Source organism: Callorhinus ursinus, unplaced genomic scaffold, assembly GCF_003265705.2.
Source record: "Callorhinus ursinus isolate GAN/ISIS: 27379988/994484 unplaced genomic scaffold, GSC_fseal_2.0 scaffold4, whole genome shotgun sequence".
Lineage (NCBI taxonomy): Eukaryota > Metazoa > Chordata > Mammalia > Carnivora > Otariidae > Callorhinus > Callorhinus ursinus.
Window position 1 is genome coordinate 33,556,717 of NW_027397066.1, and position 14,556 is coordinate 33,571,272.

Here is a 14,556-nt window from a genome sequence, read left to right on the forward strand (position 1 = left end):
TGTACAGCTTTTTTTTTTTTTTTAAGATTTTATTTATTTATTTGACAGAGAGAGAGAGAGAGAGAGAGAGAGAGAGAGCGCGTGCGCACAAGCTGGGGGAGGGGCAGCGGCAGAAGGGGAAGCAGGCCTCCCGCTGAGCAGGGAGCCCGATGCGGGACTTGAGCCCAGGATCTTGGGATCAGGATCTGAGCCGAAGGCAGATGCTTAACCGACTGAGCCACCCAGGCACCCCTACGCTCTTTGACGTCAGGTTCTTAACAAGAATGAAAGCTAGACTACCTTGATACGAGGAAGACTGCTTCCAGAAGTCTCTAGTTGGTGACTAAGGCCGCCGGCTGTTGTTCCTGATCAACAAGTAAGGGCCAGTGTGATAAATTACTCAGAATTTCAAGTTACTTTCTAGTTCTTACCAGGTGGAAATCTGCAATAACAATCCAAGCAGAATTTTTCATTACCAAAATGATCTTTAATTTGAGGTAAGAATCGTTTGAAAATAAAATGACTAGCATGGAGACACTACCCTTGCATTTCCATTCCTGGGTCTATAGGATTGAGATGTCAGATAAATGAGCCAGACATTTTATGCAGCTAAGTTTATTCTCACAACATATTACATTAAAATGTGTAAAAGTGGTCAACAGCAAACGGGGCAGAAAGCAAAAGCAAACGTTCTTTCAGGATAAACAAGCTGCTTTGGATGGCAGGGAGCGCTCTCACTGATAAAGTGTGAGCCCAATCTTTTCTCTGAAGCTGAAATAAATTAAACTTCATTTTCCTGGCTGTGTAACACACATGTCAGCTGTGTATTAGGTTACGGAAGCCTGGCAAACTAGAGAGCTAATGGTTTTACTAGTTAAATTGTGCTAGCATCAGTTAGGCATAGGTTTTTCACGTTGTTTGTGAAATCTTCAATTTGTGTTGCAATGCTTATGAAATGAGTGTGTCATACAAGAAAAGGAGGAAAGATTTCGGGTTTTCTAGTAAGTGACCTTGTGTAGAATGGTCTTACAAATCTCCATCATAAGATCAGACTGGATTTTTAAAAAAGTAGCAGTGCCAACAGTTTATCACAAAGAACTTACTTTAATGGAAATGGGTCTAATGTCCCTTCATGCAACCAGACAGACACAAACAGAAAACAATGGTCCTAAGTAGCTATGGGTGATCTTATATCCAGGTGGAAACAAAGGGCTTGTGGACATGTGTCTTTGAGGGGAGATCACATGTGCTGTGAAGGATATAAAAACAAAGCACCGAGCAGTGCTTTTGGTTTGCAAAGTAAAGTTTTTGCCAGAGGCCTGGTGGCTGTTCCCCTTGATGCTGCCAAGGAGCACACAGATGAGGTGGCAAGTCTGCGTCTGTCTAGCTGCTTTTAAAAAATAAAAGGACCTTTGAGCATTTTGCCATTTCTTCTACATATTCCAATAAAAATGTGACTACAAATCATTACAAAACCACCTTTTAGGCGACGTATAGTTCACTGAGATTGCTTAGGCCTGGATACACTGTGAGATACTATCCAGTAAAGATAATACATTAACACAATAATGCAGTCTATTTAAGTAAAAATAGAATAAATAAAATAAAAATATTTCAAGCCGTATTTAACAGGTTAATTAAAACAATGGTAAGACGAACGAGGCATAGCGGACATGGCCGCCTGTTCACCGCGTCGCGGGTCTAAAGAAGATGCATAGATAACCCGAGTGTGACCACAGCGTCGGGTGAGACACGGCGCCCTCTCCCAGAGAAATGCACACACACCGTCACACGTACTTTTTGGCCATGGCAGAAAGTGTCCGAACGCTCTGTTTAACGTAATGAATCTTACAAAAAATTAATTGCATTTAGGACGCAAAGCTGTTTTCAAAACAATATCTGCAGTAGAGTTTTCAGTATGTAAAGGCTATCATTCATCTTAACATATCCTATAATTGCATATATCAATCAGTTTGCTACTTAAAGCTAGCTCAGTATTCTTGATCCTGAAAACAAACAAAGGTATGCCTTAAAAATTCAACAGTGGGTTCTGGTAGAGATTTCCAATATAAAAGTGGGTGACTTATTCAGAATTTTTATCACACTAAAACCTTTCACTGTGGAGATCGAGATGAGAGATCACTGTGATTGAATTTTGAACAGCTTTTCAAAGGGCAAACTAAGGATTTTCTTAACGCAATAATTTCTGACGATGGCACTGGTTATTTCAGGTAGAACAGTATACAGGCTGGTGAGAAGTAGGATTCATTTCTAGGGTGACATCTTTTTTGTCATAACACTAGAGTGCTAGCAAACAGTTCCAGAATTCTGAGGGAACAGAGTCAGGAGGCCACCCACTCCATTATGTTCTCTGGTGGCTAAGTACCATGAGTTAGGACTATCTCTACCACCAGTACCACCACCTCTGGAAAATCTCGGAAGTTGAACAGGCCGCACGGCATGTAAGAGCCTGTCCTCTACAACACTTTTGAGGCACACTGCAGGGAAAGAGGCCTGGACTGAGAGAGGGCAATGGTTTTATGATTAAGACTGCTGTGTGAGGGACTTGGATGTATTCCCCTCCTTCTACAGGGAATTCTAAGATTTCTTGACAGTAACTGGATATGCCCAGAGTAACTGTGGAGAGACCCTTCCTCACTGATGTGGAAGGAGCATGACTTACAACAGAGCTGGGAAGCGTGGGTTCTCATCCGGGTTCTCTCGCAAACTTCTGAGAGGTCTTAGGCTACATGACTGAGCCTCTTGGTACTTTATACATATTTTTATTTCTCAAATGTGTTTAGTACCTTTCTCTACCTCGTAAGGCTCAAATGGTTACCCCATTTGAATGTGGAAGCCGTTTTAACAAGTACATCGCAGTAGATAAACAAAGTGTTACTTTTTATAACGATGTCTTAAAATGTTAATTTTGACATTAAAAAGTAAATAAGACTAATATTTAGATTGGTCTCCTTAGCAACTTCCTTTTAAGATAATGTCAACAAAAGTCTAAATCTGTGTATCTTTATAGGTGAGAAAAGAGAAGCAGGAAAATGCTTTTTGGGAAACTTGTTAAGCAGTCCAGTGTTGCTATGTATATTTTGCTCTGATATGAAATATTTAAATCTTGAAAAAAATAGAAATTTAAAAATATATCTAGTAAAGTCCAACATATTCTAATATTAAATACATAACTTCAGAAAGGTTCGATTTAATGTAATTTGTTGCCATGGACAATACATGATGGACAGACAGCTTTCTGGGCAAAAAGCATGAGGGTAAGACTGAGCTGGATACGGAATCCTAGCAGAACGTTTCACTAGGAAGACGAACATAATAATGTGGTGGTGGAGACCCAAAATATAAATGACATTTCCTCAACTCCAAATTGCATATTGGCTAATTATCAAACTAAGGATGAAAGGCGTAGGAGAAATATTTCATTTTAATGTTGTTTGTGTAGAGAATGGCCATAGTGAACTATAATTCTCTAGCTGCATTGTACAATATAAGGCAGAAGTTTGAAATACGTCCCACCCGAAATGCGTTCTGATTTTCTTTCATTTTTCTTTTTCCTTTTTTTTTTTTAAATAATCGGTTTGAAAGCCATCTAGAAAAGCTATTTTTTTGCCCGATTTTAATTGCTCAAACTTGGTATGCTTTTCAATTCTGAAGTTTCACTTTCCCCCCCAACATCCCACAAGCAGCTGTAGACCTGAAATGGCGTCCGTGCGTCCAAGAGCTCGTCAAGGAAAGCCGCCAGCTGGTTTCTGTACTGATGCCGACAGCCGGTGTTGTCAAGCAAAAGGTCTGATTTCGTGAAAGACTGAAACAAAAACTCCTCATCCTATTTTTACAGCAATTCAATGGTATCTGGCACGCGGTGGCTACTCCAAGGCTGGACACGGGGCCAAGTGCTTGTGACAGATCCAATCCAGGAGACAATGAAACTAACTCCGGCGTCGTTCACCCCAAGGACTCAGCTTTAGTTCACGAGGAGGGCTGTGGCCACATTCTTCTCCGTGTGCGTGAAGTCAAGTAATGGTCACCATATTTACAGTAAGAAAAAGACCTTCCACTGCTCAGGATGTATCTGACTGATAGCAAAAAAAATTAGTCATGCTTCTTTTCATATCACAGGATGGTGGCAAGACGAGAGAACATGCTTGTCTAACACTGTTTGGTTAAGGATTAATTCTCTGAAGACAAAGCATCAGCAACTGAATGGAAGGCCAGGTATCAGTTCATCTTCTTTAGTGTAGCTATTCAATCTTCAGGGACGTAGTCCGGAATCCTTTAACATACGCAGCTATGGTGTCTCTGTGACAGGGCGTTTCTGTTTCAAAGTGTCAATGAGGGATAAGACCCCCCGTTTTACATTGGTTGTGACCCGTCTGGTCACTGAGTCTGCTGGCGGAGGAGGTGGTCGAACTTTCTGGGAAGGCGGCCTGGCTACCAAGCACTTCTGGTATCGTAACTGAAATGAAACAAAAGTGTTTTATGGTCGTTAATGACATGTCATCCCTTCTTGTTTAATTCCATTTTAATTCACCAATACATTTACTTCCAAAATGTAATGACCTAGCTCCTATACATAAACCCAAGAGTTTATTTCTTAATGTGGGTATTTGAAATGTTCTTAAAAGATCATTAGGCTTGGGGCACGTGGGCGGCTCAGTCAGTTAAGCATCTGACTCCTGATCTCAGCTCAGGTCTCAATCTCAGGGAAAAAAAAGATCATTCGGCTCAACAAAGGTGTGGTGGCTTTTGCCACCCTTCTCCACCCTCCACTTGTTCTCTGTATGGACAGGCTGTAATTAATATACCTAAGAGTCAAAGAGCTAATGAAAAGGACAAGGATCGGGAGAGACAATCCTCGAGTTTTGTGGGAGACAGGTACAACTCTGTACATGAGGTGAGTGCTCATGGCTAACTGGGAGACAACACGGTAGAAAGGGCACAGTCTGGGGGCGCCTGGGTGGCTCAGTTGTTAAGCGTCTGCCTTCAGCTCAGGTGATGATCCCAGGGTCCTGGGATCGAGCCCCACATCAGGCTCCCTGCTCAGCAGGAGCACTCACCCTGCTTGTGTTCCCTCTCTCACTGTATCTCTCTCTGTCAAATAAATAAATAAAATCTTAAAGAAAGAAAGAAAGAAAGAAAGAAAGAAAGGGCACAGTCTGAATCTAGGCTCTATCACTTATGTGAACTGTATGACCCAAGCAAGGTACTCCATCTCTCAGCCTCAGCTGCTTCCATGTAAAATGGCACAAAGCTGGGACCTTTACAGAGGGCATTACGATTAAGGAATCCTTGCAGAATGCCGAAAACTGGCCTAGCAACACCGAAGGCGTTCAGAAATGTTCGTTCCTTTTCCTGTTTCCTGCTTTAATAAAACAGAAGGATGTGTACAGATTTCAGGATACATTTTATCTGCAAGTCCAAATCCTAGTGGATTTAAAAATTTTAAGTAATCTCAAATTCACGACCCCAAGATCAAGAGTTACACGCTCTGCCGACCGAGCCAGCCAGAAGCCCCTAAATCCTAATGGGTTTTAAAATGTCCATTAGCACTGTTGGCACCACAGTTTCTCTCCTTCAGAAATGTAACACAATCCACCCGCTTTTATATTAATGAAAAGGTAAGCAATTCTTCAAAATTAGATACGAAGGTTAAAATTTACCAAATACGTTTTTTCCTAATCTAAGCACTTTAAAATAATTAATTCCATAGCTGATTTTTTTAAACTCTACTTAACTATCAATAGGTTCTTTAGTACAGTGTGAAACAGGCTGATGCTTCCCCACGGGAAGCATAAACTACAGAAGGACTCTTGAGTCACAAAGCCCAGAGATTACAGAACTAGCCCCTTTCGACCCAGTCATCCAAGAAAGGATTTCTCGTTTCCTCTCTGCAAGGTACCTTGCTAGGTCTGCATCACAACCCAAACCACACACTTCCAAAGCACAGATTTGTAAATGGGCAGGTGTCGCATCATGGTGCACTGGACTAGGAATCTCTCCTGGGAGGTGTGTCCAGTGTGAGTCAAAATTGCACCTGATGAATTTCATGAAGGCTCCCTCTCTCCTGAATTTCACCAAAATATCCACAGCTGGGCCCATACCACACAACTGCAAAAGATGCCTAAAAATTAAGGAGATTCAAACGAGTGTGTCAACACCACAGGTATTTCAGATGGTATAAATTCATGCGCAGATAGTTCAGACAGAGGTTCGTGCAGATCGGACTCAAGAGGAAAGCCACTGAGTCAGAAATGCTGGGATCCGAGTGTAAAGAGTGGGATGTTATCAGTGTGCCTTCATACTGGATTGGCCGAGCCGCTTCAGCCGGCTGCCCTATTACAATTAAAATCGTAAGCAAGTGAGGGGCGCCCGGGTGGCTCAGCTGGTTAAGCGACTGCCTTCGGCTCAGGTCATGATCCTGGAGTCCCGGGATCGAGTCCCACATCGGGCTCCCTGCTCGGCGGGGAGTCTGCTTCTCCCTCTGACCCTCCCTCCTCTCATGTGCTCTCTCTCTCTCTCATTCTCGCTCTCAAATAAGTAAATAAAAAATCTTTAAAAAAAAATCGTAAGCAAGTGAGTAAAAATTGTTTCTTAGAGAGAAAAAGAGTCTGGGAATCAGAAAACAAACTGTAACCAGTGATAAAGCTAATTATTTGTCACCAGCATTTAAAATGTACAATTAAGGCTGAAAGCCATTCATTTTACGACTACAACCATCTGTTACGATCCTTTTTCAGTTTCATGAAATACCTAAATAGTCATCCTCCATTTTTGCTTGACTGGATGCTTTTACTGTCTTCATCCCAGCTCAGTCTCCCGTGCTTGGTTCGGGGGTCCACCTGGACCCCCCCCCCCAGTCCTGTCCCTTCTCTTGCGGGCAGATCTGAGTTACTATTACTAGCCTCCCGGCTCCAGGGCACTTGACAAAGGCCTGTGGGCAGAAGGACGCCAGCCCCTGAGCACTCGGCACCGGCTCTCGCCTTCGCTCCTCCCTCCTCGCCTCTCCACTCAAAGGTGCCCTTTAAGTCAGCTGGCTCCCTTCCTCCTGCCTCGCCTTCACCATCTAGAGCCCACTTCATCCTCTGCTTCATTCTTCACCCGGCAACTGCGTGTCTACCACACGTAAACAACAGGGAACTCACGCCACCTCCGTCACCACCACCTGCTTCTCTTGGACCCCTAGCATCTGGCTAGTCTCGAAGTCACCGTGACCCAGTGAGGAGGCTAAACCCCAGCCCTAGGCTCTTAATCTACCACCAAGACCTTGCCCCAACTGTATATGTGACCCCCATTCCTTTTCATTTTTTTTTAAAAAGATTTTATTTATTTGAGAGAGGGAGAAGCAGACCCCCCGCTGAGCAGGGAGCCCGACATGGGCCCGATCGCCGGACCCTGGGATCATGACCTGAGCTGAAGGCAGACGCTTAAGCCACCCAGGCGCCCCTATGACCCCCATTTCAATCCAGCTTTGCTAGCTCATTTCCCTCAGTCTAAAAAATGTGTGAGCCCCCCCCCCGCCGCCCCCCGCCATAAAACAAGAAGCAAACTCCCTTACTGTTGTGCTTTGAACTACCCCTTCCCTGTCAGACCTTGGTTGGCTTTCGGGGTCTCTGTTTCTTTTTCCTCCTGGCCACTTCTCAGTCCAGTGTGGTCTTACACTTTTCCTTACAGCACCTTTTACACCACAACCGGCTCACGTGTGTCCCCCTGTAGCTAAGCTCTGTAATGCAAGGATCGGCTCTTACTCCAACTCCCCAGAGTCCAGCCCATAAACGGTGGGTTGAATTAAATGAAGAACCGGTGCTTCAAATTCAGTATTGCTCATCCCCAGCCAGGCGATTCTCTACCACGTTCCAAGCCATCTGCTCCTGCTTACTCCACTGCCAACACTCCTGGTTTAGACCCTCCGGAACCCTCATGTGGACCGGTGGCTTCCTGGTCATTGTCCTTTCAACCCGTCCCCTCCTTTAGTTTCTCTTTTGGGGGGAGTATGCTTTTAAAACCCAGTATCAATTCATCGCTCCTGCTTAACAATGTTTGCTGAAGATAAACACGCTGGCATGACCTCACCTCCTTTACTCAGTTCCAGCTACCCAACCTGCTGCTGCGAAGAATTACCACCCACCCCAGGTCTTGATGCCTACATTCATACTGTTCCCTCAGTTTTTCTAGAACTTTTTTGGGGCTCCCGGATGGCTCAGCCGGTTAAGCGTCTGCCTTTGGCTCAGGTCATGATCCCAGGGTTCTGGGATCGATCCCCACATCGGGCTCCCTGCTCGGCAGGGAGCCTGCTTCTCCCTCTCCCACTCCCCCTGCTTGTGTTCCCTCTCTCGCTGTGTCTCTGTCAAATAAATAAATAAAACCTTAAAAAAAAAAACACAGAACTTTTTCAGTGCCCAGCGTCATAGGTGCTCAAAGGGTATTTGCAGAATGAAGGATGAGGTATTTTTGTTTGTTTGAAATCCTATACGTGGTACAAAGAGCGCGGCTGTGTCACCTGAAAAACTCGGGGTTGAACACAGACTTTGTCTCTTATCACCTTTCCTCTGAGCCTCTGTTTCCTCATAAATAAAACAGAACTAACAACCACCCTTGGTCATTGTAAGGACCAAGTTCACAGATACAAATTAAATATACAAGACTGACGTGCTGAAACCAACTATCTGAAATAAAAATCAATCAACACCCTGAATTTTTTTCAGTCCTAAGCTGGTTCTAAACAGCACCAACTTCTACATGCCCAACATTTTCTGACCGTATACTGAAGTTAATCAGGGATCAAGAATTAAGACTCTTCCAATCTGTAGACTTGATGATCCCTGCTTTCAGGGGTACCGGAGTCCCTACAGAATGTGGCTCCATTGGCCCGGCTTCCTGTCGGCACCCTTGGCTGCTGAGATGGCCAACTGCTCGCCATGATGGATCGTGTCCGCAGGACTGAGGGTGCGACCCAGCAGAGCGTCCCTTTAGAGAGGAGACCTATTTTCCTTTAAACGAGGAGCTCCGCACTGATTTCCTGCACGCAGCACAAGAGCAGAGGTGCAGAGCTGCGGCAGCGCCCCAGAGGGACCACTCACCATGCAGGCGGCCTGCACGGCCTCCGACACGTTACCCGCGTTAGGCTCGCACCAGAAAACATGGCACTCGAAGCGTTGGTTCCCGGTGTCCATGATGAAGGCAAACGTATGGACATCCTTCCCGACGCCCATGAAGGACAGGAATCGCACACGGCACTCCACCAAGACTTCCTCTTCATTCTGCAAGACACGCTGTTGAGCAGCCCGCTCTCTGTGAAGCCAGGCAGCAGTCCTACTAAACGGGCTCATTTCTTAAACCGCAGAATCAAGCCCGGAGCAGAGCAGAGACACCGGCATAAAAATATATAGCTCGCCTGGATTTAGCAAGCACTCGTATTTTTCTAGAAAGGCGAGTTTCTAAATGTGTCTGGAGAGGCCATCCCTGCTATGCGGGTGTCTCATCGACGTTTAGTCCGCTCGGAACGTCACTGCGGTTGCGTGTGTTCTGTTCTCTGGCTACCACACTGCGGGCCTGGGCGTCCATGGCGGGCAGCAGCGGGGCCACGCAAACTCGGTAGGCTTTGCTCAGACAGGGCACCCGGCAGCTCAAAACCCGTACGGCCAGGCGAACCCGCTGGAAACCTCGGAGCACCAAGAGAAAAGGAGCCATGACATCTCTTTCCATCCGGTTCTCCTTCCCATGCTAATAGTACGCTGAATCGTATTTCTATCTAAAACCGTGTAGAAAAGCTGCCAAATCACTCCCCCCCTCCCCAAACTGGTGTCCATATGGTATCCATATGATGCAGGGTAAAGAAATGTTCGGAATTCATTCTTATGAACACCACATCCTCTGCAGCAACCATATGCAATTTTTGAATTAGTAAACACATCCAGAATGTTGACTTTTGGATCATTAACTCTTGACTTACTAAATATTCACTCAGGTGCTACAGAATTCTTTTATAGCAAATGAAAGGAGCCTGAGGCGCCATGAAATTTTCTTGGGAGAAAGGATGCTTAGGAAGTTTAGGCTGAGATCCAGGTAAGGGTCGGGCGGGGGGCGGGGCACAGAGGGGGCAGCCCTTGCAGATGCTGAGGGAGAAAAGGGTGTGACACGTTTAAAGACTTAAGACGATCCAGCTTGGCAGGCTGAGGGGCAGGGTCAGTGAGCATCTGACTCCTAACTCCTTCTGCGAAGGTGCATTGGGCTCGAAGGTGACCTCCCAGTGGACAGAATCAAGAGCAGGCCAACGCCTTGGGGGTCTTTCCGTGACAGGTGCCTCACAGAGGGAGAATTAAAAAGTGGTCAGGAGTCTGGAGCAGACTGCTGGACTGAATCCTGAGCTTGCTGCTTCTAGCTGTTGTGAGGCACTTAGTCGATCTCCTTGTGCCTCAGTTTCCTCAACCATAAAACTGGGATAATCTGGTCTGAGGCTAAAGCTGGCCTCTGTCAATGACCACTAGCCCCTGCTACTCCTGACAGAACAAACCCCAGGACCTCCCACAACCGAAGCAGCTCCTGTACCCCAACTCCAGACAAACAGCCCTGTCCCCACTGAAGCCTGGAGAGTAGCCCAGAAAACCAAACCCTGCAAGGAGTGACTGCCGGCGTCGTACAGGGACCTCTAGCAAACGATTTCCATCTCTGGGGCACAAGAGGAAGAAAGAATTGGGAGCACCAGAAGAGGAGCTTCTTAGTCCAAAGAAGAGCACAGTGATGCAGAGATCCAGACACAAAGGCAGAAAAAAAAGTTGTTGTTTTTTTTTTAAATGCAGGCCTTTTACTCACAATTAAGCATAACCACCCCTCCCCCCGCACCCCACCCTCCAGAGGTCAAGCCTTGGCTATGTGTCTGTGCTTCACGGGAGATTACTGTATGCAAAGTTTCACCCTAACCCACACAGACCAACCCCATGTCCGATCCTGCTCACCTTTTCACTGATGACGGTCACAGTAGCATCGGCCACATTCATGTTCACTGACGGCCAATCCTCCTTGTTGGATGAGGTCATAAGATTTTCTATGGCATTGTTCAGAGTATCCATTCCTGTGGATGGAACAGATTGCTGAACAAGGTCCTAAAGCCATTTATCACTCTCCAGCGTGGGCCCAAATCACCCAATAGCAGCTACACCCAAACTGATCTTTTTTTTTTTTTTGTAGCCCCAGAAGACACTTTGAGCATTTCATTGCTTAAAAGAAAAAAAAATGCCAGCTTTTTCAACAGAAAGAAGGGTCATGAGAACCCCTGGAGAGGTGTAGTGGGTGATGTCCAGTCTAACTGGACCACGGTGCTACTTTCTTTCCAAAGAGTCCCTAGCCCTGAGTACATAGATAGTACTTAAACAAATGCTACCTTTTCCTAAGCAAGGAGCCTTGGGAAAAGGAACGGAACAGAAGCCAGCACTTGCTAGAATACCCCAATCTTCCTGCACCTTACTTTGCCACTTAAACGAGGCCAAGTGTGGAAGGCCTTGTACGTGAGCAGAATGCACTGTTCAAGGGGGCCCCTTGGCTGGGTGTTGGCACAGCTGTTTTCTGCGGCAGTGTGTGGGGGGGAGGTGGGAGAGCGACTCTACTGAGCTATCAGTTGCATACAATTTACTCATTTAAAGTGTACCATGCGAGAGTTTGTAGTGTATTCACAGAGTGGTGCAACCATCACCACAATCAATTTTAGAACATTTTTATCAGCCCGAAAACAAACCCTGTACACTTTCAGGGTTTCATCTAGTTCTTCCCAGCCCCCTGGTCCTAGGCAATTACTGATCCAATTTCTATCTCCAGAGGGCTGTCTCTTCTTGACGTTTCGTACACATGGAATCACGCAGTATGTGGTTGTTTCTGGCTGCTTTCGTGTGGCATCCTCTCTTCTAGGCTGATCCATGTTGTAGCAGTACTTGATGCCTCTTTACCACCAAATAAAATTACACGGTATGGCGGCATCACAGCTTTATTTTTTGGCAGTATCACATTTTATTAATCTGTTTTGTCAGTTGACGGACATTTGTTCCCACTTTCTGACTCTGACGAATAAATGTAGCTGCGAATGTTTGTGTGGATAGATGTTTTAATTTCGCTTGGGGATATGCCCAGGAGCAGAACTGCTGAGTCCAGTGGTAACCGCGTGTTTGACCTGCCGGACTTTTTTCCAAAGCGGCTGTACCATTTCTCCCAAGCAGGGCACGACGGTTCTGATTTCTCCTCAGCCTTTTCTACCCAGGGAAAGGCTTCATCTCCCAGCCTCCTGTCACCTTGGTAAGTTCTAACCCCTGGGATGGGAGCTGACTGCAGGCTGTGCTGCTTTCAGTCACCCCTGGAAAGGGAAGCACGAGGGCTCCCTCAGCCCCTTCCCCCTGCCCGGTGGTCAGTAAGGACCAGAGCAGGTACCCCGGCCCCAGAGACGGAAGCTCCCTCTGAGAAGAGCAGAGCCCTCCAGAGCCCTGGATCACGCGTCTTGGGAGAGCTGCATGAATGAGAACCACGTGTCTGCCATGTTCAAGTCCCTCTGTTCTGTGGACAACATGACCAAGCAGCTTAGCCTGTCCCCTATTGCTCTTCTGATCAGGACCGTTTACGTGCTATGGCTGCTCACAGGGCAGGGGCCTGATTCAAGACCAGGAAAGGGGATAGAACAACAGCCCCCACCCTCCGGGCGGGGGGGGCTCCTCCCACGGGCTCCCGAACACTCGCACAGGGAAAGGGCAATAAGTGCTGCACGTACCAACTGGTTTGTCGACGGGTAACATGCCCAAGTACCACACGTGGAACCTCTGCACCAGCTCAGTCTTTGGTGTCGGGAAATCTACTACAGAGAACAAAAGCAACAGATCTTTCGCTGTGGTTCCAGCACACACCTCAACACAGCCACCGCTCTGCGTTTGGTCTGGATGGCCCAGGGTCCCCCCTCCCCCAGGCCACGGTGCCCCGCTTCCAGAGGAAGAGGCAGCTCCTGTGCTGGGAGGAGAGCCGCTCTCCTAGCAGACGCGGGGGTCCCGGCAGCCCACCGAAATCCCGGTCAGCCTGCCCTTCTGGCAGGGGGGGCGCGGGGGAGCGCCGAGGGCAATGGGTGCAGTCGAGCCGCCACCGTCTTTCTGACACACGCTGAACAACCGCTTCTGATGGCCTGTTTGTGAGGCATGCTTGATGCCCGGGGAAGACTTAATCCCTCAGGGCACAGAGGCACGAGAAGGAACTACACAGAATCCCCCCAAATATCTGTATTTTTATTTTATGACAGAGGTATAACTGTCATAACTGACAGAGAGCATTAAGTTAGTTTCAGGTGTACAACACGGTGACTTGATACTTGTATATACTGCAAAAACAATCACCACGGTAAGCCTGCTTTACGTTCATCATTATACTTAAGAAAAACATTTTTTTCCCCACATCAACCCACATATTTTTAAACTAGCTGGTTCTTACCCCACGCTGTACCTGAGTTATAAAACCACTAAAGATAATATTCTTTCATCTTGTCCAGTAACAAGAAAACTCATCCTGGCCTTCTGTGCCTCATCCTATTGACACAAAGTTAACTCTGTGCCCAGGAGGACCCCGGGTGCTTGCTCAGCGAGCATCTGTTGGCTTGAGCATGGTTTCTCAAGACGCAGGGAAGGGCCTCTGGCTCTGACTAGGACAGACAGCGGGACGGCGCCAGCATGAGGAGAGCGGCCGCCGCTGACCTACCTTGCAAGGGCACGTCGAGGTTCACATTGGCTCTTTCCTGTAAGGAGCTGCAGGCCAGGGCTTTGGCATTCTTCCGTTCGGCCATAATCTGAAGAAGAGAAAACACACCTGTGGTCTGTGGCTACAGACCCCATGTGTTCAGCTAGTCCTGCCAGGAGAGGGTCTGAGCTGACCTGGCTTCCGAGTCAAACAGGCTTTAGTCTACGGCCTGCCTTCCCGCCCCTGTACTGCTGAGCTGTTTTGAGAACTATGCTCCTTCTCCCCAGGGGTAACAGGCAAGGGACTATCCCTCTGAGTCACAGTCTCCCGATTGCTCGGAAACGATTCCCCCATTCAGCAGGCTCCCGCCTCTAGTGAAACAACCCAAACAGATACCCTCTGCTGGCCCACCGTTGCCCACAGCTACGGACTTGTCCCATTGCTCCTGAATGCTGAGCACTCTTCAGGGCTCTGGGGATAGTGTTTGTAGGTTCAAATCCCACCTTCGCTACTTACTAGCTGTGTGACCTTGGGCCAGTCACCTGACCTCTTGTGCCTCATTTCCTCCTCACACCTGGGAATCCTAGTATTGATGTCCCCAGTGATAATGTTATGTCAGTTCTGAGGATTCAGTGTCAGTGCTCGGAAATATTCGCTGCTCTCAGGACTGTTCCCAAACCCGTCAGCTGTCTACGAAATTGGTGGTCTGCTGCGAGGAGCCACGAGCATCACCTCTCGCTCCTCTTCACTCAGTGCTGTTGCTTTAGGGACTGAAAGAATGCCCCCCTTCGGTGGCCCCACAAGTCACTCACATCGTCATTCCCAGCCCCAAGCTTTGCATTCCAGGTGGAACAGAAGTTGCTT

At 47.1% G+C, this 14,556-nt stretch overlaps 1 protein-coding gene across 19 annotated transcripts in view; it reads right to left on the bottom strand.

The window, feature by feature from the left end:
- Nucleotides 1-578: 578 nt before the first annotated feature.
- The window catches only part of APBB2 (amyloid beta precursor protein binding family B member 2), a 355,485-nt gene continuing 341,507 nt past the window's right edge, over nt 579-14,556 (bottom strand). For all 19 annotated transcript variants that reach the window (XM_073891567.1, XM_073891573.1, XM_073891575.1 and 16 more), the window contains 5 exons: nt 13,714-13,801; nt 12,746-12,829; nt 10,953-11,068; nt 9,078-9,257; nt 579-4,456 (listed from right to left, as the gene is read on the bottom strand). In XM_073891567.1, coding sequence (XP_073747668.1) covers nt 4,289-4,456; nt 9,078-9,257; nt 10,953-11,068; nt 12,746-12,829; nt 13,714-13,801 — 636 coding nt within the window. In that variant the 3' untranslated portion in view covers nt 579-4,288. The remainder of the gene's footprint in view (nt 4,457-9,077; nt 9,258-10,952; nt 11,069-12,745; nt 12,830-13,713; nt 13,802-14,556) is intronic.